Source organism: Plodia interpunctella, chromosome 30 (assembly GCF_027563975.2).
Source record: "Plodia interpunctella isolate USDA-ARS_2022_Savannah chromosome 30, ilPloInte3.2, whole genome shotgun sequence".
Classification (NCBI taxonomy): Eukaryota; Metazoa; Arthropoda; class Insecta; order Lepidoptera; family Pyralidae; genus Plodia; species Plodia interpunctella.
The window spans coordinates 1672647-1699668 of record NC_071323.1 but is presented as its reverse complement, the minus strand read 5'-3'; the positions used below and the strand labels follow the sequence as shown (position 1 = coordinate 1699668).

The following is a 27022-nucleotide window of genomic DNA, read 5'->3' as shown; positions in this document are numbered from 1 at the left end:
AGTTTGAAGTATGGAGAAGGACATAGGGTAACCTTCATACCGGTAAATTACCGCGGGCGAAGCCGCGGCCAAAAGCTAAGAGGTATATGCCTATGATAATAAAATAAAAGAGTAGGTATAGTGTCTTTGAATAAACCATGGAATAAACTAAGCCAAAAAAGTCTATGGTTTTAGTTGTCTTTGATATTCAATAAAAAAATAAAAGGCCCGATCTTTCAAATGCCTATTTATGTGAATGAAACGTTCTCAGTTTCACACGTCATTTTGTACATTTTCAAAACAAAGTTGGACTCGGTGCGTCATGAAGAAAATCAATTCGTGAAACTGGAATCGAAAAATTAAATGAAAATTATATAAAAGTATTAATTCATAGGACGAATATCTCAATCATGGGAGAAACTTGTTGTCACGGAAAAAGATCATGTAAAAAGAAGAATAGGAAGGTAATTATGTATCTTCAGCTGACCTCTCATCGATTCTTCCTCAACTGTAAAGCATCAGTGCTCAGTAGGCCTACCAAGAAACATACAACACGTAGCACGTTACAATAACGTCCATATGCTATCTCTTTTTCCCATATCGTGTAAAAAACAGGAGTGGACGCAATGACGTGCTTTATGTTTCGTAGTAGCCCCCCAAATGGAAGCAGCATACCACGTGGTCAAGTTTACGCTCAGTTTCCTTGGCATGAAGCTATAGGTAACTGTAATAGTGTTGCTGCCTCGATAGTCAACTATCGATTGCGTTTCGATTGACTATCGTTTATATTTGATTATATCTTATTTGACTATATTTGAGGAAAAGCAATAATATCGATGGTATTGCCCTGAAATATTAGATATGCTATCGATAGCGGGTGTCGATATTATTGTTCTGCGATATTAGATATGCTGTCGATACTTTTCTATATGCTGTCGGCCTTTTTCGATTACCGAACTATCGATTGTAAAACTATCGATAGTTCGGTAACTACTAAGAACTTTTTGATGCAAAACATATTTATAAAATAAATATATTTGAGCTACCTTATTCATCTGTGTTATAGATGCAGCAAACCCAGCCGGTATCCTCTTGCGAAATGTGCAGCCAAACGTGTTTTATACCGAGCAGCGACGCGAGTGTATTCGCATATACATACGTGAAATGTTGCTATTGCTGTGCTACGTTCTACGAGTATTGGTTAAGGTCGTCCAAACTCGTCTGCTGTATACTGTACTGCCTGCTGACCGGGGAGAAGGACTGGAAAAAGGACAATTTCAAAGTGTACGAATCATTTAGCGAGTTCGTCTCGGCCAGCGTTCACTTGTTTCGCTATCTCAGGTACTCATTCGCGCGGCTCACTAAATATTTTTGTCGATCTGATTAAAGCATGTTTTTGTAATTTGTGATTTTTATTTCTACATATGACCTTTTAAAAAGAAAAAGCTTGTCTCTTGTCTATCATAGCAAAATGCGCAGGGTTCATTTGACAAACTTACCAAGGCGCGCATGGTCAATATTTTTTAATTATTAGCTATTTTACTGGAACAAAAAATAAAGGACTAACAGGATTTCATGTAACTTTTAATCAAGTTCAGGATGTAACATCACAACATTTTTTTCTCACTAAAAAACAATAAGATTCGAAAATTGTGGCGTCATGTGCCATCACACCACACTGCCACAAAGAGTCAAGAGCCATATTAGTTCTATGCAAACAAAAGAAGCAACAATATTGAATGAAAATTAGCGCTTTTTGCCTCCATTGGCAATGTATTGTGTACCTTACTTGTACAAGTAGCGCCATGTGCGCTGAGCTTTGCGTAATATATTCAGATAGCTAGAGGTACGTAAATAAGTGTAAATAAAATTTCAGCAGATGTCATAGTAGAATAACGAGTGTATTAATTAATTGTATTATGGCATCAAAATGAGAAATGAGATTATATTCATTCGAAAACTGATGTGACAAATGTGTGCGTGTCATAATTTTACAATCAATAGAGAGAAGTTGACCTGGCAACACTTTTCTAAACAGACAAGTGACTGACTGTCAAGTCAAAATAAATTTTACAAATACTATGGTGGGCTCCTAAGTTATGTTGGAAAATAACAAAAAAATATATTTTATCATATAAATTGACGCAAATATTGCACAGAATGCCTCTTATACGTTCTGCTAGTTTTAATTTATTCATCGAAATACTAGTCCGTGTGATTTTACTGTCATCTTTTTGGTAAGTTCCCCTCCATATGCTACGCAAATTTTGTTTATATTTTATCGCTTCGTATTGTTCGTTTGATATAGATTCCTCCTATATTTAATCACGGAGCTTTAGTCTTCAGTGTTATTCATTGACTGTTTTCACAATTTTCTCATAATATATTGAAATTTTGTTATAATTTATTCTGAAAAAAATTGCGTGTTTTACATGTTTTTAAGGCTTGCAGAGCTCAATCAATTCAACCTTGGCTTTTTAATAGTGTAGACTTTTCCATTTAAAACCTTTGTTCTTGACTAGCAGAACAAAAAAAAAAGGTAAAATATTGTTACACACAGATATATATATATATATATATATATAACAATATGTATATAACATTTATTTATTTGCTCCAAACTTTATTGCACAAAATAACTAAAAACTTATGCACAAATGGTTGACTTAATACCAGCACCCTTCCATACTACACTGACACTTTTTTATTTGTATGTATGTACAGTTACATGGAAACAATGACGCCGTTCACGCGCAAGATTCTGCCAGAAGAGCTCCCTGACTATAAGTATCCGCGTAGGGACTCGTTTGTACCCAGCGGCATGCTGTGGGCCATCGTGCTATCTGTCCCGTTCACACTGTCGCTGATTGCGTGGGCGGTTTGCAACGACTGCAATGATGCTCTGGAGGTTGGTAACCTATGTAGATAATTCCTTTTTTCAATAATTTGTTTCGAATTTGTCATGAAAAAAACCTTCGCAGGCACTTTTGCACATAATATTTTTTTTGTTTTGTATTATTGACAATCTCGGTGGCGAGAGGACCCAGGTTCGAATCCCGGTCGGGTCATGATGGGAAATGATCTTTTTCTGATTGGTCCTGGTCTTGGATGTTTATCTATATACATATTTGTTATAAAATATAGATATATAAATATATTGTTGAGTTAGTATCCCATAACACAAGTCTCAGAACTTTGGGGCTAGCTCAGACAGTGTGATTTTATCCTAATAATATATTTATTTAATATATTTATATTTAAAATATATTTATATTTCCTCAAACTGCTAGAATTTAATGGAACAATCATCGCTGAGTAGAAATGCTGAAAGGAATTTTGAATAGTGTTGGACCCTGTCATGCCAGTAAGGCTTATCATTATTGTTTCTTATATATTTTTTCCAATAGTATAATATCTATACTATTATTAAAAAGAGGTAAGCGTTTGTGAGTTGATGTTTGAGGCAGGTAATCTCCAAAACTACTGAACCGATTTCAAAAATTCTTTCACCATCAGATAGGTACATTATCCAAGAATTTTATTTCAAAATTTGGTAGTTTTGGAGATTACCCACCTCAAATATACAAACTCATAAACGCTTACCTCTTTATAATAATAGTATAGATGTGTTGACCTATTTAAATTCAATTATTTTTATTGTATGGTTTGTTGTAATTGTACTATGTAATTAATTTTATGTACTTCATGATGCTATTGGCAATGCTATTGGTAATAAATTGATGTAATTTTGACTAGTATATTGAAGTTTTCAATGTTTTGACTGTTTATTTTGTTTTATGAATAATGAATTAAATTAACATGTTCCTTTCAGTTGCTGTTAGCGTGGTCATTGGCGTTGGGAATCAATGGGGTGTTGACTGACACGATTAAATTAATAGCAGGTATGTTCCATATCCATATTGCTGGTCACATGTCACAGGTATTTATGAACCTATTCCAGGAACTAACCTTAAAGATTAATGTCAAATTAGCTTCCTTTCCTCATCTCCGCCTTCCTTACCCAAGATCGGAGTGGAAACCGAGAGATAACAGGACCCCTACCTCTGGCTTGCCTTCACCGGCCGGCCAGAGTGGAGTCGCGAGAGCTATATGCTCGAAGGGTGGAAGTGTGAAATGTTATAACGCCAGGGGCGTCTGACTGGATCACCACGATTTCGCGCCCCGCAGACTCACCTCTATACACCCTGAGCCGCCCACGCCAATGTTGCCCCTTTGTCGCCAATCACGGCGACTGATTTGAGGGGCCCATCCAATGAGCGGCGAGTCACCACCTGCCACTTAATAGTCAGTTGTCATGATTATGGCAGGTGACCGAACTCTTTGCAATAGCCCATTCTCAGTCCATCCAAATTTCATTCTATAGACCAGTACTTCTATCCATTATTCTGCAATAGTTCACACTCCCGCCGAAACCTGCTCATGGGCATACCATTTCATTGGTATATCCGGGAGTGAGCTTTGGCGGGAGACCTATATAACATTAAATCTCTCCAAAGGGCCTCTACGTGTACATCCATATCCCCACGCAAGCCTCTCAAAGGACCGGACTTAGTGCCGTGAATTCCAAAAGAGGAGAAACATAATAATAATAATTTAATTTATTACGGAAAAAAATCCATAGAAAGGGTTAGTAACATTGTACTTAAAACTATTATTAGTAAAGAGATATTTATTTAACATTAACCAGCGCTGGCCTTGAGCCAAGATGCGTCTGGTTCCAATGTCTTTATATAATAGTCCCTATCGCAGCCAGGAGGCTGTTGGAGCTGTCTCGGAGTTTGGAAGTTATTTATGCCGTATGCATATATAGCTATCTATGTAACGTCGGTCGAGGGACTCTTTTAGGAAAAATACTGAATATCTGGAAATTTAAAAAAACTAGGACCTGTTATCGTGTATGAGATGATTGGGTTATGTTATCGTAATTTTTGTGTATTTTTAGCGGTTACAGAACAATTCTGAAAAAAAAAACAAAAAACAAAAAGTATTTTTGGCTATGTATCTCGACTGCAAATAGTTTGATAATCGGCTGAATTGCTTACTCTGGAGATTTTGTTTGAGAATTAACTGAGCTTGGTTGATTTTTAATACCACTTTGCTCAAGAGCATTTTCATGTTCGAATTAACAATTAAGATCATATGTCAGTGATCGAAAGGTCTCAAGTACCTACGAATCCTACTCATGTCACATTTGTTTGTATACCAACATGACCTGAAGGTTAACATCGTGAGAAAACCTGCACACTGGTCGACAGTTTTACTGATGTGCAAGCGACTCCTTGCTACTAGATGTCGGTAGATAGTCGTAAAAGTCATGTCAGATGCCTTTGGGCGACTTGAGTAACTGAAATCAGTGTTAGCAATAACACAATCGATATGATGATGACCACATCGGTATCAAATTGAATAACAATTTGTTGCTGCAATATTGAATTTATCTAGCTAAGTTTACGCGATTTCTTTCAATATCCATACGAGAACGGATTTTGACAAGTTTTTGTCAAACAAAAGTTCAGCTTGGACTTTCACACAAATAGCCTATGTAAATATTAATATTTAGCCTTTGTAAATCGCCGCCAGGCCGTCCAAGACCTGACTTCTTCTACCGCTGCTTCCCAAACGGCGAACAGAAGGAAGACATGGCGTGCACAGGGGATCCTGTGGACATCATGGAGGGGAGGAAGTCATTCCCTAGTGGACACAGCAGTTGTGAGTATTAAGCGTGTGACGTTGTTATTTTGAAACTAGCATTTGTAGATTCGCTTGCGTTTATTTTGTGGGTCCGTTCATTAATTATTATTGTCGATATCTCTGGTTCTAAGCAACGTGTCGCGTTGAAACCTCTACCAGATTTTAGGTTATACCATCCGCTATACAACTGTGAAAACTACATACAATTCAATCGAGTAGTTTTCGCGTGATGCGCAAGCAAACATATAGACAGAAACGCAAACAGACAAATATTCGAAAAAAAAAATGTTTTGGCCTCTACTATATTCTTTAAAATCCCCTATGTACAGACATAGCCCAGTTACAGTTTTATTATATTTATATATATATATAATTATGATGTTATACTCGTCCAATAAGTATGTAGATCACAGGAACATTGGTATTTCGGAACGAGCATTGCTCGGAAGAAATGCTGAAAGAAACTCAACACGGTGGGTCGTCGACGTTTTTCAAGCCAACGAAACTCAATTTTTTTTTCAACGAGCAACTAGTTACTAATCCGTAGTGTTGCCAACTGGTTTGATACAACAACGTGGCTTTGTTTTTTCATCTGATTCGTAGCGTTTTTGGCTCAACGCATTGCACGTAGGCAAAACAGTTGAGAACAATAATAAGTTAGAAAAAAAAAAACATTTTTTTTATTATTTCACACCACAGTTCTCTCGCGCCGCGCGCGGCTACGTCGGAAGCAAACCAGTTGGGCATTCCAACTACTTTTGCAGTTATGATTAAACCAGTTGGATCGTTGAGCAAAGAAAACAATTGAATTAAACGGTTACTTGAAATAACGCCCATGACTATACAGTCCCTGGGCATTTTTTTTGGTTTTACGCCACTTCTCATGATTTTCATACAAATTTCACCCCCAATTATAGTATTTTAAGAGGTAGATTTTTGATATAAAAAAAGGTAGTTTGAACCTATGTTTGAACGTTGGTATTTAACTATATGCATACTAAATTTCATCAAAATCGGTCCAGCAGTTTAGCCGCAAAAGCGGAACAGACAGACTGATTCAATTAAACAGTACCTACGATGCTAGAAAAAAGGCTCCCTTTTTTTCTTACGTAACTTCTCGCAATCTGGGTCGTCACCGTCACCGCGCGCATCTTCTTCACAGTCGTATTCCTCATGGCTAAGGGTCGTGGTCATTACGTGGAATTGATGACACATAACAAATTTCATGGCATTAGTAATGGAGTGGTTTGCCATTATTGCCTTCTCCATTTCACACGCAAGTTAATAATCAACCAGTGTGCAGGTTTCCTCACGACGTTTTCCTTCACCGGAAGCAAGTGGTGGCCGATGAAAACGACTATACTATATGATTGGTATACAAAACTCATGTGGCACGAGTAAGATTCGAACATGTGATATTTCGATCCACATGCGGGCGTCTTAACCATTACACCACCACCGCTTCAGACAGTTGTACAGATAATATCGTTACAAATATTGGTACCTACCTACCTACTTTAAGTGAGTTATCGATATTTTCTTCAAAGTATCGGTATTTTGAAAATGTCGGTATCCTGCCCCTTACGGTCGTCAGTGTCGTTCTGTTCGCTGGGCGTCGCGTCCGCGTGGCTGTGCGGCCGACTGGGCGCGCTGTCGCGACGGCGAGGCAGCGCGCCGCGCGTGCTGGCGTGCCTCGCGCCGCTCGTGCTGGCCGCCTGCGTCGCGATGTCGCGCAGCTGCGACTACCACCACCATTGGCAGGGTGAGCCGCCGTTAACTTACTATCGCATTTGTAATATTAGTTGGGATTGTTTGTTTGTAATAACATTGTACGAAAGATAATTGAACTGTAGTAATCTTATTTGTAACCAGAGGTCTATCCTGGCTTCGCCCGGGTAAAACCGTAATAAAAAAAAATTTGGAAGGTTATGACTCTATCTCTGTCAAAAATTTCCTCAAAATCCGCCCAGTAGTTTTTGAGTTTATCCATTACAAACAAAAAGCAACTATTTTCTCTTTATAATATTAATATGATAGAAAGATAAAGTTTGAATAGTATTTTAAACATGCAGATATCCTCGTGGGCTCCATTCTCGGCTATGCTGTGGCCATTTGCTGCTATCGGCAGTATTACAACGCGCTGTCATCAGACCTGGCTGGTATACCGTACGTCGTATCGAATACACTATCGAAATACGACAACGGGAAACCGGACTGCAGTCCACTAAGAGACAGCAAAGAGGTGGAATCCACACCTTTATTGAACGGGAGGAAGGAGGACAAATGGATTTAAGAAAGAGAAAAAGAATATTTTAGAATTTATCTAATTTTAGAGCATATGTTTACCTCGATGTGTGTCGTCTCTGTAAATTGCATTTTAAATGCGGGTTTTTTGTGTGATGTTTTACGCTGGTCGTAACGAGACGGCGAGCTGTGTATGAAATGTGTTTACAAATAAATGATGTGTTTGTTTTTTAATATAAAAAATTGTGTGAGTTTATGTTGAATTAAAAATTGGTTTTGTACTTAAAAAGCTGGTATAGTGATGGCATAAAATCAAACGTCGCGTTATTTAATGGGCGAACATTCAAAATTGTTCATTTAACTTAGGATGATATACATCACTTATTGACGTCAAAAAATTACTAATATAAGTCTACCGCCGACTTCCAAAGCGCGGGTGAAGAAGAAGCGGCAACAAGGCTAGTTTGCAATGACTTTTAAAGTATTGTAATGACAGAAATTATAACACGATTCCATTTTACAAGTGAAATAATGCGTTTTTTGGCATTATTTGTTAATAAACCACGGTGTGCACGATTGATTGACCTTCTTGTTTGGCAATTCTCTAATAAGTGTCTGAACGGTTAATCGTGCCACCTTGGTGCCAATTGGTCAATAGACCATCACCAAGATGTGAATGGTCGATTGAGTATTTTGAGCATGAATCAGATGTAAATTCGTTTCTGTTTATGAATAGATAATTCGAAATAAACGTAATTCATACATAACGAAGTAAACATATCTTGGGTAAAGCTCGGCACAGATGGCGCTACTAGCATATAAAAGAAACACAAACAAGAAAAATCAAACTACAATACAAAAATATTTCGTATGTTTGTTAGTCATAGATATATTTTATTATATTTAATTTTAGTAATATTATTTTTTTTATAAATTTCTTACCTGTGTTGTAACAATGTGATATGAAAAGCCATTCCAACGTGAAATATCAAACTGAATTCAATGTAAAATGAAGAGAAAAGAAGTATTTTGTATAACATAAAGAGTAAATATCAGAATTTTAACTAAATCCGTAGAAATAAATACGGTTAAAATAAAAAAATGGCGTTAAGCATTTTTTCACTGACAAGTGACATTTAAATTTTTTTTTTTTAATGTTATTTTTTTATTTTGATTTAGGTATACATTCGTAGAATAAACCGATATGTTTAAAATGAGATGGAAGATAAATTATATTTATTTTGTAAAGAGTACTTAAAACTATGCCAAATGATTTATCAAAGAATTTTGATTTTAAGTACTTAATATATATATATGTGTTGACATAATAGTGAGTTAAACCTATAATTATATGTGATTGTTGACTTATTTATTAATAAATAACTATGGATATTATTTGTTTTGTTTATTTTGCTAAGTCCTTGAGTTCTGCTTTCACCCGGCAAGATTGTTTACGATTACGTGTAGACATACTCTACGTTGACAATAAAGACTGGTCGCTGTCATCTCAAAAAATGAAACGAATGTTGTTGACAATTTTATTAAAAAAATATTAATTAATTCTACAAATCTCATACAAGTATAGTTTTAATTATACACAAAAATGTGATTCTAAAGTAATAGACTCACCTAAGTGCTTACCAATTAATATTTAGTATAAAAATAACATTTTATGATTAATTTATTTTTGATCACAGCATTAAACAAAAAAGCGTGTTATTATAGGTACCATTTGTTTACTTAGCTACATAATTATTACTAATATTTAATATTACAATGTGTAAACACGAGAGTTGTGACCATGAAACAAAACACGCAGCGTGTCGTTGCGTCCACACGTTCTCTGTTTTCACGCGATCGTAGGTATACCTTGTGCCTACCACGAAATATATAAACACGGCACATTACTAACGCACATACTCTTGTCTCTTTTTCCCATATCGTGTACGCATCGTGTAAAAAAAGAAGGTGTGGACGCAATGACGTGCCACGTATTTTATTACTAGGTCTAGATCTAGAAACCACAGACTCATATGTGCTAAAAACCTATCATTATTAATAAATAGAATCTCGGCTCTGTCGACCCCGTAAGGGATAAAGTCGTTATGCAGGGACTGGCTATTGCACCTGTGTGTGATCAATATTTGGCACATCCTTGTGTCAAAATGTGACGATCGCCTAAAAAAGGCTGCGAGCGGCTTCGGCGCCCCCTTATAACTGGTGCCCGGGTACCCCACTGTAGGGATACTGAATGATACTGGGGCCCCTGGTACTGTATGTAAATTTAGGAAGCCGCCATTTTGGCAGCAGCGGCGGCGGCTGCGGCGGCCGCCTTCTTCTTCACAGCGAGGGCCGTACGCTGTTTCGCCTGGATTTTCGCTTTCTGGCTCTTGGATAGCTTTCGCTTTTTATTCGCTTCGCTTGATGCTGTAACGGGTAATACATTTGCTTAACGAACTTGCTGTGATTTACTTTCATTGCTAATATATATATACATAATCTTAAAAAATGCCTAAATACATACGAAGTGGTAACATTGTATACTACTTGTTGATAGATATCACATCCCTATGATAAGGTGTCACGTCCCTATGAGAGAATTACTTATCGAGCGTTGTCGAACTATCGATAGGCCTCTCGATAGTACCTATTGATAATTTTGCAAGCAATCGACAGTGACAAGTAATATTGCAGAGCAAACCATCGATATCTATCGATGGTATTGCTTTTTTCAAACTATCGATAGTCTAACGATAGTTGACTATCAAGTGGCAATACTGTAAGTGACGCGAGACAGTGAGATTTTTTTGATTTGTAGTTAATAGATGGTTGACAAATTTTTGTTTTGATGACTATTCGAAGGCTCTTATATTAATAGAAAGACCAGTGAAAAAATTACTGTAATATAAGATATGACAAAAATAAAATCACCATTTTTCGTATAAATATGTATATAAAAATGTACCTAAAGTTTAAAGTCCATAAAGTTACGTCACAACTTACTAAAATGTTCTCCAAGAAAGTGGGTCGACAGCTACATTAATTACCTATATACGTTTATGTTTTAAATCTTCGTAGATCCAACTGCAATGTTACAATATCATAATGATCCTAAATATATCTATTTTATCTAGATTATACATATTTTTTACAATTCTCTGACCTTGTCAGCTAGGTACCTAAGTACCTACCCTATTAACCATGACACAAATACATTTATTTCAATAGGATGGAGACCGTTACACAATCAAACAACATTTTCTAATAAAATTAGCTAAGAAATAGAAAAAAATTTCATGGTGGCGTCAGTGTGCATATGTTGCAACTTATAAACTTACAAATATTCAACGCAGCTCTGTTGGCCGCGGTCCGCGCAAGCTCGCCGAGCGTGTTCGCGAGCGCGGAGCCGAACCGCAAACAATCGGTGCGCGATGCAGAGTGCGCGCGCAGCGCTAGTGTTGCCAGTCTAAAACAAGTTTGTATCGGTTTACAAGCGGCCCGTTTCGACTTGGCTTGTGTGAAACCTTAATAAATTATACACCTTCCTCAGACAGTGCTCATTATGTAACTAACGTCCAAAAAACCGGTCCGATAGTTTGTGGATTTGTTTTTGTTGTTTTACCTTTCACTTAAAAGGGGTCGCTAGTTCTTAATATAACAAAATCTAATTCATTTCTTCAGACAATTTAAGTCTTTATGTTGTTATTTATCATCATGTATATGAATTGCTTAGCTACGACATATATTCCCAACTGTTTATCTACTATAGAGTCTGTCAAGCGAGTCATGTCCCAAGCAAACGGCGAAAAATTTAAAAATCCTGTAGATGTAAACCCTAGACTTACTCTGAAAATTAATTTTGATACTTGATCTTTAAATGAATTATTCGAAAATAACAAAATAAAAAGATATGTAGTCATATTTGATAAAGGATCAATTGTGACTTCATCATCCTATGCAGCTTAGTAAAGAAAATGTTCATTAGAACTGCATTTTTATAAAATTAATAACAGTTCATTTCATTTTTGATTACCTTCATTTTTTCGTATAAGAAATAGAACAAAGATCAAGATTATTATATCTACTTATCGGTCACTAACACAATTTCATCCATAAGTCGTTTTATTTCGTTTAAATGTCTATTACTGCAACACTTTTTTTATTATCATATTTATTAATCATGGTGAATGACAACGACTGACAGTTGAGGTTGTGTTGGCACTCAAAATATTGAAATAAATGCCTTGGACTAGAATCGCTTGACGGACTTCTAATTACCTTCCAGCTAGATCCTGCTGCTCCGGGTCCAGGTCGCAGGTGACGAGGTTAGTTCCATTCTTCTTGGCCAGCGTCTGCAACCAACGGGACTACAAGACTATGATTTCCATTGCAGACATGTTCTATATTAGGCTCCGGACTAGAAGTTTGAAGGAAAAAAAGTAGTGTGGTTGTTGCGTCCCTTTCCCCCCTCCAATAGGGTTGCCAGCGTCGGAAGCCAGAATAGCCGGACAAGCTACATTTTTGAGGATTTCGTGTCAAAATCCAAGCTTTTGACTGACTGATCTGACTCATATATAGCATAGTATAGCAATTAACGCACTCGAAACGAATGAGATTGTAAAACATCATGGGGAGCCATCTTCGAATAGAAGTTTGGAATAACATAACATAACATACAATAACAATATTGGGTATAACATACAATGTACTTAATATAAAAATTCTATCGAACTGAAATCGAGATGATGAACTTTAGCTACACGTTACATCTTCATCATTGCGGACCAAAAAAAATCATTCACCTTGAAGGTTTGCGGGCATAACCCAAAAAGATACTTCTCGAGTGTGATCTTCAGCTCGTCAGCGAACATCAGCGCTGGCCCGGCTCCACTTTCTGGCATGTGGATCTGGAACAGCCACGAGTACATAAAGTCCACGTTTGTTGTCTCATTTTCACATATCGTAACGTGTAAAAAAGTATATATGTGTACGCATCATAAGTCGTGCTACAATTTGACACGATGAACGTATAACACGATGAGCTTGAATTTTTGAATGGGGAATTTGAGTTTGAATGAGAGCTTTTCTTTACCGCTAGGAAATACCAGCAATGTGACGTACATTGCTGGTATTTCCCCCAGCGGTAAAGAAGTTAAGTAGTTCAAAGTAATTGTAGAAAAGTAAAGTATAAAAAGAGTAGATTTCCGTTATGTATTCGTGTAGGTACATTACAATAGTCATGATTTTCTACTGGATTTTAGTGGCCACCGTTTTTGGATTTCAGTATTTTTTTTAAATGTAGTATTTGATGTTGTTATGGCATAATAAATAAGTTCTGATGACAAAAGCGATGACATTACACCACAACATTCAGTTCATGTTGGCGCGAAATAAAATTGTAAGCGTCTGGCCTTGAATTCGTAACAATTTATTAGGTTACATAGAAATGACAGATAGTACACTATAATTTTGTGTATTTTTATATTTAAATCATAGTTTATTACCTAGCTGCTGCTTGCGTGATATTTTTGCCTATAACATCCAGATTCATGAAAATTCAATGAACATCAAATTGGCGGGAATATTTTATAAAAAATTAAATAAATGTAGTTATAGTTATAACCATTTGTAAAAACGGCAAAAGAATCAAGTTTGTGGTATGGAAGCCACTTTAAATATTTGTTTTATTCTGTTTTTATAGCGACAGCAATTTTTTTTAAAAATTTTTATACTTTCAATTATTATTTATTATAATTGACGACCTCGGTGGCGCAGTGGTAAAGTGTTTGCCTCTGAATCGAGAGGTCCCGGGTTCGATCCCCGGTCGGGAAAAGATCATTTTCCATCAGGAGAAAATGATCTTTTTCTGATTGGCCCGAGTCTTGGATGTTTATCTATATATGTACCGTTGAGTTAGTATCCCATAACACAAGTCTAGAACTTACTTTGGGGCTAGCTCAATCTGTGTGATTTGGCCTAATATATTTATATTTATTTAATTAACTAGGTTTAACTATTCATCATCTGTCAAATTTTCATTTGTCAAATTATCACGGTTCTTGACATGAGATTCAGTCTGGTGACAGACGGACGGACAGCGGCATCTTAGTATGTAATGGGGTTCCGTTTTACCCATTGGGTAAAACCACGGTAAAATCGAATCCTAAAAACGAATAGATTTGTATTTCATGTGCTTTTCTTAGATTTAATTTTAAATTTAACTTTTGAGAATTTGTACGAAATCGCGAAACTTTTGTTTGTACACATTACGTGCTAAAGTCGAGTAAATATCAAGCGTTCTCGCTTTATTTATGCAAATATTCATAACGATCTTTGGTATTAATGGCGCGTGCGCAACTGCAGTAGGGTTATCAGTTATCATGATAACGATGGTGCCACTAAAATTCTCTGCTTTCGCAATTCCCTTGACAACAGTTTCAAAATTTCATGGGTACGATTTGAAGAAAAGTCTCGGAAATTTTTGGAATTTTTCCATGTTATTTTCGAAATTTTCGAGAACGGCACATCTCTAGTTCTGGGTAATTCACGCACCCTATAGCCACAGGAATCTTATAGAATTCTCTCACTTATCAGTGTGTTCACCCGGTTGCATTAGTGGGATGGAAAAATTGCTTGTCATTTATGTACAAGTCAACAGCACATCGACATACCCAAATTTATTGCAAATTCGCCGCCATCACCGCGTCATATAGGTTCATGCATGGGAACTTGATGTGCTGTTGACTGTACAAATGATTACAAGTCGTTAACGATATCTTTTTCGATTCGATTAATTGCCAACCCTAACGTGACATGTTTTACGAGCTAATATTATTTTTAACGGTCCATTGCGGCATATTATTATGTTTTACAATAAAATTTCAGAATAGCACAATGACGGCGGTAGTTTTTTCACGACGGACGTGAAGCGTGAGTTGCAGAATTAAATAAAAAAATATAATTCTGAAAATAACTTTTTTTTTTATGTTTCAGTCATTCGAAGTTGTTGGCGGGAAAAGCACATCTTCAGTTGGTTGTTTTCGTAAATCTGTGTTTTATATATTTTTTAGAAAATGTTCCGTCTTGTTCTACCTGTCAAAATGAAATAGGTATACGTATATACCTAATCTAAAATTATAGCTAATTCAAACTACATAAATTTAAATTATAGCGAATGAAAACTTTATAAAAAAAAATTTTTTTTGAAAACTTTATTTTAAATAATACTTACTTACTTTGATGATGTTTTACCAAATTTCTTTAAAATCGGTCCAGCGACTTAGCCGTGAATGCGAACTGACAGACATACTTTCACATTTATTATTATTAGTATGGATTTGTTACTTGTTTACGCTTTAAAATGAGTATTTTACATACTTATAGTTACAGGTGTACACCTACAAAGAAAAATATCAATTGCATACCCTTGGCAGTTTTTGATGCGGTTGCTGCACTTCCGGTGCGCCCTCGCTGGATTCTCCATCAGATAGCTTCGCATTTACTTCCAAATACATAGACACAAACAAAACAAAAACGACAAGTTTTAAGGAGCACATGTTTATTTAAATTTTTCTTAACCATCAAAAACCACAACGTTTGCACACTTAGAATAAAATCCAGAACTGACTAGTCAAAATGATCTTTGATCTTAGACCAATCTTAATAAAACGAAAAAAAATTATATAAATGTGACGTGAAATTAAAAAGCGCGCGAAATCCTTTGTTGTCAGGATGACGGACTCCAGGCAACTGGAGAAGCAGACAGAAAGACGCACGGTATTTTTAGAAATGAAGGGGCGTGTTTAACAGCATATGCGTCAATATGAATTGTGTTGCGCCGAAAATATTACATGTTGTTATAATTTTAGGTTATATTAGCACTTGTGTTTGTAGTTTAGGGTTCAGTTCCAATTTTGGAGCGATGCGGCAAATTAGGACAATAAAATTCCGAAAAAAAATAACCCTATATTTAAAAACATTTAAATCACATATTTTGAAATAATTAAACAATAAAATATAAATTAAATAAAGTTAAATTAAAAAAAAACCTCGGCTATCAATATTCATTTCGCACAACTTTTGAACTTTTGATTTTGATCAAACATATCTAAGCACCACCGCATGAAAATTTGCTTTCAAATAAAAAAGACGCATCCAAATCGGTTCATCCGTTGATAAGCTACGCAGCCACGTACACAGACAGAGAGACACACTTAGCGGTCAAACTTATAACACCCCTCTTTTTGCGTCGGGGGATAAAAACGGCGCGGCCCCGCTAACCGTCAAAAATGCCCAAAGGAAAACAGATCAGTAAATCTAAATAATAATGACAGACAGCAGGAAGCTACTTTGTTTTATACTATGTATGTATAGTAATATTTTTCAATCGATCCAATCCGGTTTCCCGCCAAGCAGAAACGGGAGGCCTTTGCCCAGCAGTGTGTCCCACATTAGGTTAATAAAAAATATAAAAATAATTGTGATATTAATGTTAGGTAAAGTATATAGGGAAAATTTTGTTGATTTTCATATCTAAATAGATAGACTACCTATCTATTCTACATAGTCCCCGACGATGGTTAAAGAATTTGCATGACATGAGACCACATCATATACGGAACCCGTAACATTAATTCCATTCTGACAAATTGATATTTCGATCACGGTTTGAATCAATGTCTTTCAAGTGACCAGTATGGTGTTTCATCAAGACGTTCTATTTATTGATTGAGTATGTATATACCTACTACATGATGTCCGCGACTCCATCAGCGGTGAAAATAAAAATACATGTCTTTTATCCTGGTTTCAGCCTCTTACGAGCATGAAATTTCCTTAAAGAATTGGATATAAATAAACTAGCAGCCTGTCCCGGCTTCGCTTGAGTAAAACAATAATAAATTATACACTTAAACCTACCTTAGGAATCACACTATTGGTTAAATTCGTACTATAATCTGTCATGTAGATTTTGAGTTTATCGCGTTCGTACTAACATGTAAGGATGTTGCCCGGGACTCGTATCGACGTTAAATATAAACATTTTTGTCCTTTATCCCACCTTGAACATGAAGTTTCTGTTAGGAATTAGTAAAGTATTAGATATGGAATTAGCGAAGTTCTTATTAAATCCATGGTATTAGCTAACCTTTACGCCTAATTTGGGACTTGATTTAAAAAGTAACTAAATAGGTACATAACAATTAGGAAGTACCTAATCTATTTGACGCTAAAGCGCTTTTATTTACTGGGCCCAAACAAATTCAATATTAATGTCTTTATAAAATACCTATAGGGGATAGCCAGTGCGTTTATCATTTCTTTTATCTATGGCGACTTCTTGACAGACCGCGAAAAATAAACTCGATCGATTAAAAATAGAAAACTCGAACTAAACACCCTATAACATGGATTTGACGCGTTTACTTTATTGGCGTTAACGTAAAACAACCTATAAATCAGCCTAGTTTGCGCGGCAATGAATAATGATCGACGTTGTAAACAGAAATCGTTTGATCGCTAACGTTGTAAAGCAGGCTATTCATGTTCAATCGCTATCCTACTGTTTAATGAGCAATAATTGTGTTATAGCTACCCCGAAGTATGGCTACTACACCCAAGTTTAGACGGCTAGTAAGTGCTGCCTCGGTCTCAGTAGGTTTATAGCGGGCAACATTATGGGCCCTTCCGGCGAGACGCCGTGCCACCCTCTGCCCCCCGCTTCTTCTCCTCGACGTCCGACGAACACGACCTCCTCGTGTTCTCGCTGTATCGCCGACGCGCGCTCTATTAGCGAGCGAGGTGTCTTTGCCTGTGTATGTGTGGCTACCCTGATTAAAGTTTGTGTTCCCGCACTCGGCGTTTACTTTAATTACACACTTCGCCCAGCTATAGGTTATGTCTAGGTGTATGCTACTTATGTTCGCCTAGACCGGGGGCCTTTATCATTTCGGCTAGACCTTCTGACATGAATGCTAAATATAATGATAATATGAGTGCATGCGATTTTCGACATGGTTATTAGGTATTTCTTCGTGCTGCGTTACGTTATTACAAGCAAAAAAAGCAAGCTTTTTTTCGTTTTACGAAAAAAAAATCGTGTCATCAATGTGCAGCCTTATTTACTTTAAACATAACGTCTTTTGATGTCTTTGCTCTGTCTTCGGCAGCCACATTTAAAAAAAAACTATTTTGCTTGGCTTCGTTGTCTCAATATTTTTCATTGATGTTTTAATAGTTGTTAACACATAGGTACCTAGTGATAATTCTCGTGTCGATATCGATAGAATGCCAATAATTAGATAATAGGGAGTATTACTTCACATTTATCCCGCCAGAGTACAGCACTGTATGTTAGGTACACAAAAGCTTTGCCGCCTTTTGTTATGTCGATAAAAACGTTTATTTTAGAGTACTTTTATAATCCTTTCATTATGTAAGCATTCGTTTGTGAAAAATGTAGCCTATTCGAGTGCCGAAATGACAGATGTCAGTCGACCTCTCCTCCGATTAGGGTTAACGCGCGCGAAAACCATTCAGAGGGCGAAGTGCGGTTTGCATTTCACTTCTTACTATTTAATCGTTTCGAAGTGAGGCGCAGCGAACCAATCGCATAACGGTGTGGTTGTCGCTGCGTCACAGTGGCGCATTGTGATTGGTTAGCTGCGTCTCACTGCAAATAGACTCGATGGTGTGATGTAAATAGCAAAGTCGCACTACGGACACTGACGCAATTTTGACGTTCCACGGAATCAAGCTATGTTTTACACAATAGAAACGATTTCCCTTCTTATGGTACCTACCTTTTCCCTTTTCTCGTGAGACGCCATGGTTAGGTTATGTATCTATCAACGCGCGGGTCAACCACAAAATTCATATGTTAAATGAATTTCACCGATTTAAAAGAACATAAAAAGTAGAAGTCAAATATTCACGACACTTATTTACCACACCTGGCTTTCGTCAACTCGCTCATCAAGCTGAAGCCACGATAAATATATTATGTGTGCCATAAAACTATCAAGAGGCAGCCGCGAAACAAAATAAATTCCACTTTTAATGCTATTCGTACCGGTAAATGTGTGGTTTGTGCGCCAAAATAAATTTGAGCTAGTGGCAACACTGGCGGGGATGGCGCTGATTCCAAACAATTTACTAACCTTTTCTTCATGCTACCCCGGAATGTGCGCCGCTCCCGTGGTAATTTCGGGATAAAAAATATTAGTACCCTATGTGTTAATCCAGGTTATATTCTACCTGTGTACCAAAATTCATAACATTCTGTTCAGTATATTTTGTATGAAAGTGTAACAAACATACACACATACACTGGGGGAACTGTACTCCTCCCAATAAACAGTCTGTACAAGGCTAAAACAAACATTTTTAATAGAAATATATTATTTACCAGTTGTTAGTACCTGGGCTTCGCTCCTATGGGAATTCTGGGATAAAAAGTATTCTATTTTTTATTGCTATTCCAGGTACCTGTCTACCCGTGTACCTACCAAATTTCATAACAATCCGTCCAGTAGATTTTGCGTGAAAGAGTAACAAACATACACACACATATAGGTGCATCCTCACAAACTTTCGCATTTATAATATTAGTAGGGTTAGTACGACTAGCTTCTACCCGCCGCTTCGCCCGTGTCAATTTCCTAAGGGAACTGTTCTTTTTTCGGTATTATAGTCTGTCCTTCTCCGTATTATTAATAGATGTTGCCCGAGGCTTCGCTCCCGTGGGAATTTTCTGATAAAATATAGCCTATAGCAATCTTGAACAATGTACCTTTCTAATGGTGAAAGAATTTTTTAAATTGGTTCGGTAGTATTGGAGATTACTCGCCTCAAACATACAAACTCACAAACGCTTGCCTCTTTCTAATAATAGTATAGATGTATACGAAATATCAAGACGATTTGTCGAGAGCACGGAATAATAAACTTTATTTTTCCGTGGATACAGTGTGAAGAGGTAACAAAACAAATTACTTTTGCTTTACTTTTAAGTAGTTACGATAAAATATTTGTGATTTGTACACAGAAATAGTAATTATACCTACGTCCAGTATTACTCCTGTGTTGTTCAATAATTTCCAATAAAACCGTGTTTTGAAAAAGAAAACGTGACTTTTTTTGCAGTTTTACTAGATAATGGTACGGAACACTTCGTGCACGGGTTCGACTCACACTTGGTTACTTCGGCCCTTTAGTTCTTAAAAAGCTCAAGAATTGTCGAAAAAAACTGATTTAAACAGTTTTGTCAATAATACGAAATAACTACTAACTATATATGTAATTATTTGTTAACATAGACTAGCGGCCGGCTTAAGCTCGGTTCAAAACAATAAATTGTACACAATTAAACCTTCCTCAGAAAACCTTTTGAGTTTATCACGAACAGAAAGACAGACGCGGCAGAGGTAATTGTTTTATAATATACTAAATGTTGCACGGGGCTTCGCTCCTGTGGGAATTTTGAGATAAAATATGGCAATCTTGGACAATGTACCTTTTTATGTTGAAATAATTCTTGAAATCGGTTCGGTAGTTTCGGAGATTACCCGCCTCAAACATACAAACTCACAAACGCTTACCTCTATAATATTAGTATGGATAAACGTGTTACGGGGTAGACAGAGCCAAGAGTTGCGAAACTCGAACACGTCAGCTGTATTTTGTTATCAAATAAGTATAATTAGCGATTCCGCCCTTACGCCAAGATTATATCTGTCCCGATCTCAATATTATTTTAAAACGTGTGTGTAATATTTGTACAAACATTATCTGGCAGAACTCCAGCCATTTGATTACCTATAAAATTGTGTCACTGTATATAGGTTGATAAGGCGCCTTGTCCCCGCACACAGGCGCCATTATTATCAATTTCTTACTTTTTAATCATCTGATGGACAATAGATTTCCATACAACTGCAAGAAATGATTAAATTTCATACAAGTGACAGATTGGGCCGGGCACGTGTGAGCCCTTACAGTCTAATCAAAAAATGTCAGCGCTCTCACTCGTTTCTTATCATGTGTATTTCAAGCGCATATCTTTTTAACCCCCGACGCAAAAATAGGGGTGTTATAAGTTTGACCGCTAAGTGTGTCTGTGTACGTAGCACCGTAGGTCATCAACGGGTGAACAGATTTTATGCAGTTTTTTTTATATTTGATAGCTAATTTTTACGCGGCGGTTCTAAGATATGTATGATCAAAATCGGTTCAGCCGATCAAAAGTTGTAGCGAAATGAATATTGAAAGTCGGGAATTTTTAATTTGTCTAACAAATAAACTTGTTAAAATTAAGTCTTACGATTAGGGTATTCAAGGCGCTGTGCACCCAACGACTATACCAAAACAACATCAACATTTGTCTCCGAAATCGCGGAAATGCACAGGTGTTTTCGCGTGTTGATATAGATCAAATGTTCCTAACAAAATCAAATAAGTATTATTAAGAGCCATGCCCCATTCTTAAGTCGCACTAGATTGTTACGTCCGTCGACAGACAATGTAGAAATTGTATGGAGATTCGACGTACGTCAACGCACGTGAAGACTGTCAAAACATCGAGAAAACAAAGGACGTGACGGACGCTGCGTCGTGGCAACGAGCGCGGCTGAACAATGGGGCATGTCTCTAACATTGAGGAAAATGTATTCGGGATTAGGTATTTACGAAAAGTAGTTCAGACTTCAGTATCGTCATCTGGAGCATATAGACAACACGGTCTGATCATATACTTAGACAAAAGAATGTAAATTTAAAATCGCCCTGTTTTATTGGTCTTTATATGCTAATGCTAGTGAAGTTAGTGTATTGTCTATAGCTTGATGTGTTGACGTAAGTATCACCTCAAAAAAAAAAAAACAAGTCCACAAACACATGTTTAATTAAAAATATCTAAATCGCCTATATACATAATCATATTTTTTGTAGTAGTACAGATAATAATATTTTACTAATATACACCGACAAAACATGGCACTACATTGCTTCTCATAAAATATAAATAAAATTATATAGAATAGGAACACAACATACACAAATTAATGTACCTACATTTTCAAACTATAACAGTCTCAATCCATCATTCTTTCTGCGCAATAATGGGGGAACTGTACTCCTCCCAATAAACAGTCTGTACAAGGCTAAAACAAACATTTTTAATGGAAATATATTATTTACCAGATTTTTAATGGAAAAATATTATTTACTATTGCAATTCCAGGTTATAATACATATACTACCCGTATACCAAATTTCATAACAATCCGTCCAGTAGATTTTGCGTGAAAGAGAACAAACATACACACACATATAGGTGCATCCTCATAAACTTTCGCATTTATAATATTAGTGGGAGTGGGACTAGCGACCCCCGGCTTTGCACAGGCTGTTTTGTAGTTATAAACCTACGTTAATGAAAGGTCTTAAAAACTGTGAAAACTACAACAAAACCGGTTGCGTGGTTTAAAAGAAGTAATCTTAGAAACAACGGTTAGAAACTGAAAGACGCGGAGCGCGACTTCTGTTTATATTAGGTATGTAGGTAGTGTAGTGATATATCTTTTAACAAGTGTCTTTTTTGGACAAGTTTTTACTCAATTTCAAATTCAAAATTCTTTATTCAATTTAGGATGATATACATCACTTATTGACGTCAAAAAAATGACTTAAACTAAGTCTACTGCCGGCTTCCAAAGCGCAAGTGAAGAAGAAGCGGCGCAACAAACTTCTACTGTCTGAGAGATCTTGTTGCGTTCAACGCGTGACTAAAAATCATGCCCGTACAGTAAGCCGTTGAGAAGCTCCCTCGTCTATCTATATAGTCACTTACTTCTAAACAGTCACAACAAACTGTCAGTGGATATAAGATTACGTAGAAGAATGAGGCCACACCTGCTACCATGAAGGAAACGAAAAAGAGAATGAGAAACCACAAAATACAGGAACAAAACCCCATTAAAAACCTGAAACAAAAAAAAAAAAATTTTTTGACAGCTACGTCGTGATCCTGATTATGACGGATCGTGACATCACAGTTGATTACGATTATGACTGACAGATCATCAATTTAATAAAATCGTACTCAACTTAAACTTAGCGTTTTCGTTACGATAAAAATTATAGTTATAATAATTTCCCTTCTAAAAACGAATTGTCATAGACTCGTGTCTCGGCCGTGGCCGAGCGGTGATGATCAGGTGTCGCGCGTTAATCTACTGGATGGAGAATTTGATGCGGTCTAACTTAAAATCTGGTACCTATAGGTTTCACGATGCAGGAAAAAATGCGTGCGAAGCCGCGGGCAATATAGTTATTTGAGGGGTACTGTCGGTACTGTAGTAACAAAACACTAAAACTACCTAGTTTAAATACTAGTTAGGGATCTGAAACACACAAACACGTAGCACGTTACTAATTGTCTCTTTTGCCCTTATCGTGTACGCATCGTGCAAAAAACGTATGGACGCAATGACGTGCGTGTTTTATGTTTCATTCATGACAGGTAAGTCTCGAACTTACTTGTAGTACTGGAAGTATATAATCTGTGCATGGGGCTAATTCAATCTCCGTGATTTGGCCATATATATTTATTTATTTTAAAAAGTGGCATAGAAAGAAGGTATTTTCGTTTTTTTGATAAATTCAAGTAGATTCAAGGAAGACGCCACCCAGGCCGATAAACACAACCCATTTTAGTATGATGGAGTTCCTGCAAGAGCGAAGCCCTGGGAGATTGCCCCTCTTACCGCCCCAAAAGTCGATTGTCGTTCGATTGGCAGCGGTCTATAACCTACCTACAATACGACTTCAGAGATAGACGCACGTTCTAATAATCAATTACTTACGCTTAAGCTACTTAGAACTTGTAAAGGAAAGTATTTATATTCCGTGTTATAAAGATACAAGCTTCTTTTAACAGTCTTTTGTAAAAAATATGACAATGTTATTAATTTCCGTTTATTTCCTGTCATGGCGTACCTATACTATGACCTAATGTTATTGTAGCAACCAGGGAATTAGTAAGTAGTTCGTACACGGAGTACCTATTAATGCCATGGTAGCAACTACCTACCTACTATCAGTCAAAAATCACAGATATAGGAAAAAAAAACAATAATAATAATCAAAAATACATAAATTATTTGTACCTATTGCATACCGCGTACTTATTAAGCTTCCTTGCTACTATGTTCGCTGAGGGGAGGATGGCCGAATTCTTTGCTATTACAAGGTCACGTAATCTTCCTTCTGGGACAGATTGCGTGACTCTAGTAATAGCATTCTTAAAGTAATTTGTAAAGACTAACCCTTGATGATGCGGTATTGGATCACAGGACATCGGGAACCTAACAAATTTTTTTTTATTGCAAGACTGAGAATACTAAGCCTTGTAGCTTTATTTTTATTTATTTGATTTAGATAATAACATTTTATTTATTTTACAAATGTATGGGTTTTGACCTAAAATAAAGAACTATTATTATTGCATTAAAATCATCGTTTTGGCGAAAGATGGAGCCCATGGAATTAGTAGGTACGTACTTACGAAATCATAACACAAAAAAAAGTAACTTCCCTCTCTCCCATGTATGCTTAAATCTTTAAAACTAGGTAGGTAGTAAGCTTAGAGAATAGAATCGTAGTAACTACGCAACGGATCTTGATGCGGGGTATTGTTTGTGTAATAACGGGAAATTATTAAATTTACTTCCCGTTGTCCCCATTATAGAAGTGGGAATCAAGAATTATATAAGGCATAACTACTATTTATATTTAATAAGATAAGCGCATGGAAATTATTAAATCCACTGGATAAGTGACAAAAATGTCAGGTATATTCTCTATGAAACTGTGAAAAAAGTAAGACGTAGGAAATACGAATAATACATACTTTAAGCTAAAGTATGTTTTGTCTCAAATCTTATAAAATGCGATAGTAACAAAGTGTGATTTGACTTTTTTATGAACTATGGATTATTTTATACGTAAATTAAATAGGGCTCCCAAAAATATAATTTTTCCAATTCGTTTCGTTCATAAAAATTGGAATAGAGCTCAGTCTGCTTTCGTCCATTTTTTCTCCATTACGCGTCTTCCGCAATTCAATTCAAAATCCGTTGTTTGTCCATTGGCATGCATATCCTCCTTGACAACATATACAGAACAGTATATATTATAGGGTTACTGGTATCCTACATCAAAACAAGTAACTTTTATTCTACGACTTTTCGTGATTCGTAGTTTTTTTTCATATAAAAAAATACAATCTAATTTGCGATTTACGCATCTTAACTCTTGTGTAACAGCCAAGCGACACGAGACAGTACAGATATAGTATATAGTAAATACGTAGCGGAATCGAACATAGAGTTTACGTTTAATAGAAACGACATTAAAAATAAAAAAAGGAAAACTTGCACTTATATACGTTTAGACAAAAGTCGTAGATCAAAAGATGTTAGTCTCTATGTACCCTATGCGCCTTTGGAAGGTTATGCGTTAGATACCAGTAACCCTGTATATACCTATGGGTTTGGTGAATAAAATAAAAAACTTACATAATGTAATCACCTATATTTCATTAAATACAACATAAAAAGATGATGTTAAAATTGCCATTGTAAAAAAACAATTTAAATTTAAAATTATTTTTCACACTGGCAACACTTTTTAAACGACGATCTTCACTATTCACTTACAAAACTAGCATTGTCCCATTATTTATTTTTTTGGCGCCACCATTTCTTCCAATGACTTGATTTCGGCTGAAAAGAGAGAATAAAAATTATAGTTAAACTAGTGGCCAGTCCCGGCTTCGCTCGGATAAAAACATAATAAATTATACACTGTAGAGCAGTAGAAAGAGAAAGCTCGAGAAAGAGAAAACTCTGTCATATCTTCCATTTCACTCATACAAGAAAAAAATGTGCATGTTAGAAAAACATGAGAACAAAAGAGACACCAGTGCTGACATCTTTTGTCCCTCATATGCTCGGCCATGTGCATGTAAATGTAGCATAAAACAACTTTAAGATTCGGATATTTTTTTGTGTGGAGGTACTTAGTTGTGGTAGGTAAGTGACATATTACAACTTATAGCTTAGCTCACTTAGTATTTACTTTAACACTAGCTTGTAAAAATTATTAGCATCAGAGTATGTTATGGTACCTCCTGGGTATGGTGCAATTTAAATAAAATATTTTAAATTACTATTTTAAAAAAGTAGGAACCTACCAGCAGCAGCAATTGCCTTCTCCTTTTTCAGTTTTTCATCACGGATAGCCTTCTCCTTAATTTCCACTTCACGGATCTTTGCTTCTTTCTTCGAGAGCCTGCTTTGATGGAAAGCCCCATAGAGGATACCTGCTCCGAGGAATGACCAGCGGCCAAACTGAAAATATGACAAAAATACATATTACTAATGGTAGAGGATCACGTCACTTAAAATAGTACATAGTGATTTTTAGTCTGTTGTATATATGAGGTTATAATATTGACAAAATAATAACTGGCCGGAAAATGTACTATAAAAAAACACTACAATATAAACCGTGAACTAATTTTTGATTAGCACTGCAATATATGGTTTGAATTTCGAATAAGACTTCGAAAACATTGTGTTACATAATAATCGCAAATAAGTATTTTGTTTTATTTGAATTATAATTACCCTGATTAAAGGTGAAACTCGCACTGGTGGGCCGTAGGGAAGATCTGCCATTTTATAAAATTATGTGTAATAGCAAGATTTTATTACAAAAACCTTTGCAAGTTTTCTATTCAGCAAGGTTCTGATTTTCGACTTTTGACAGTAAAATAATTGGGTTGCCTTGCAACCATGGAACAATATAAAACTACCAAATATCACTAGTTGACTACCTAGGCCTACTCTACACTACTTACTGAACCATATAGTATTAAACCAAATAATTTTAGTCGCTAGAAAATAATAAAAAGCTTATAAAATATTCTATAGCTTTGCTGATTCCTATTTAATCGTCTTTCATACTCCATTCGATCATAATTTATAATTTGAATATATATTTCTTTAAAAAAATGGTAGATTTA

At 36.1% G+C, this 27022-nt stretch overlaps 3 protein-coding genes and 2 long non-coding RNA genes across 6 annotated transcripts; 2 read left to right on the top strand and 3 right to left on the bottom strand.

The window, feature by feature from the left end:
* Positions 1–231: 231 nt before the first annotated feature.
* LOC128682448 (uncharacterized) lies at positions 232–1381 on the top strand. The gene is made up of 2 exons (XR_008406117.1): positions 232–443; positions 1046–1381. It is a non-coding gene; the product is annotated as an uncharacterized LOC128682448 (long non-coding RNA).
* A 634-nt stretch (positions 1382–2015) lies between these two features.
* LOC128682441 (uncharacterized protein) lies at positions 2016–7999 on the top strand. The gene is made up of 6 exons (XM_053767119.2): positions 2016–2216; positions 2704–2887; positions 3812–3881; positions 5581–5709; positions 7286–7453; positions 7764–7999. Exons 1-6 carry the CDS (start codon positions 2140–2142, stop codon positions 7982–7984), a joined length of 849 nt encoding a protein of 282 aa, XP_053623094.1. The 5' UTR covers positions 2016–2139; the 3' UTR covers positions 7985–7999.
* Positions 8000–9447: 1448 nt separating this feature from the next.
* LOC128682443 (uncharacterized) lies at positions 9448–15709 on the bottom strand. Of its 2 annotated transcripts, none has more exons than XM_053767121.2 (5): positions 15360–15709; positions 12738–12842; positions 12214–12302; positions 11274–11401; positions 9448–10362 (listed from the first exon to the last, which is right to left on the bottom strand). In XM_053767121.2, exons 1-5 carry the CDS (start codon positions 15489–15491, stop codon positions 10220–10222), a joined length of 597 nt encoding a protein of 198 aa, XP_053623096.1. In that variant the 5' UTR covers positions 15492–15709; the 3' UTR covers positions 9448–10219. The 2 variants fall into 2 exon arrangements, with proteins under 2 accessions (XP_053623096.1, XP_053623097.1); XM_053767122.2 differs by having other exon boundaries at positions 9449–10362; positions 12214–12287; positions 15360–15707.
* A 6148-nt stretch (positions 15710–21857) lies between these two features.
* Positions 21858–23901, bottom strand: LOC128682449 (uncharacterized). The gene is made up of 3 exons (XR_008406118.1): positions 23799–23901; positions 22784–22916; positions 21858–22094 (listed from the first exon to the last, which is right to left on the bottom strand). It is a non-coding gene; the product is annotated as an uncharacterized LOC128682449 (long non-coding RNA).
* A 1611-nt stretch (positions 23902–25512) lies between these two features.
* On the bottom strand, positions 25513–26785 carry ATPsynE (ATP synthase, subunit E). Its single transcript, XM_053767125.1, has 3 exons — positions 26625–26785; positions 26189–26345; positions 25513–25718 (listed from the first exon to the last, which is right to left on the bottom strand). Exons 1-3 carry the CDS (start codon positions 26673–26675, stop codon positions 25675–25677), a joined length of 252 nt encoding a protein of 83 aa, XP_053623100.1. The 5' UTR covers positions 26676–26785; the 3' UTR covers positions 25513–25674.
* Between the last annotated feature and the right edge of the window lie 237 nt (positions 26786–27022).

What these genes read in the sequence shown, in the direction of transcription:
- LOC128682441 (XM_053767119.2), top strand. Translation starts at nt 2,140, where the DNA reads ATGCCTCTTATACGTTCTGCTAGTTTTAATTTATTCATCGAAATACTA. An exon ending in ACTGCAATGATGCTCTGGAG is followed by an intron (nt 2,888 to 3,811) that starts GTTGGTAACCTA and finishes TGTTCCTTTCAG; the next exon opens with TTGCTGTTAGCGTGGTCATT. An exon ending in CCCTAGTGGACACAGCAGTT is followed by an intron (nt 5,710 to 7,285) that starts GTGAGTATTAAG and finishes TACGGTCGTCAG; the next exon opens with TGTCGTTCTGTTCGCTGGGC.
- LOC128682443 (XM_053767121.2), bottom strand. Translation starts at nt 15,491, where the DNA reads ATGTGCTCCTTAAAACTTGTCGTTTTTGTTTTGTTTGTGTCTATGTAT. An exon ending in CGCATCAAAAACTGCCAAGG is followed by an intron (nt 12,843 to 15,359) that starts GTATGCAATTGA and finishes TGGCTGTTCCAG; the next exon opens with ATCCACATGCCAGAAAGTGG. An exon ending in CAGCAGGATCTAGCTGGAAG is followed by an intron (nt 11,402 to 12,213) that starts GTAATTAGAAGT and finishes AACTTGTTTTAG; the next exon opens with ACTGGCAACACTAGCGCTGC.
- ATPsynE (XM_053767125.1), bottom strand. Translation starts at nt 26,675, where the DNA reads ATGGCAGATCTTCCCTACGGCCCACCAGTGCGAGTTTCACCTTTAATC. An exon ending in GAGTTTCACCTTTAATCAGG is followed by an intron (nt 26,346 to 26,624) that starts GTAATTATAATT and finishes TCATATTTTCAG; the next exon opens with TTTGGCCGCTGGTCATTCCT. An exon ending in GAAGGCAATTGCTGCTGCTG is followed by an intron (nt 25,719 to 26,188) that starts GTAGGTTCCTAC and finishes CTCTCTTTTCAG; the next exon opens with CCGAAATCAAGTCATTGGAA.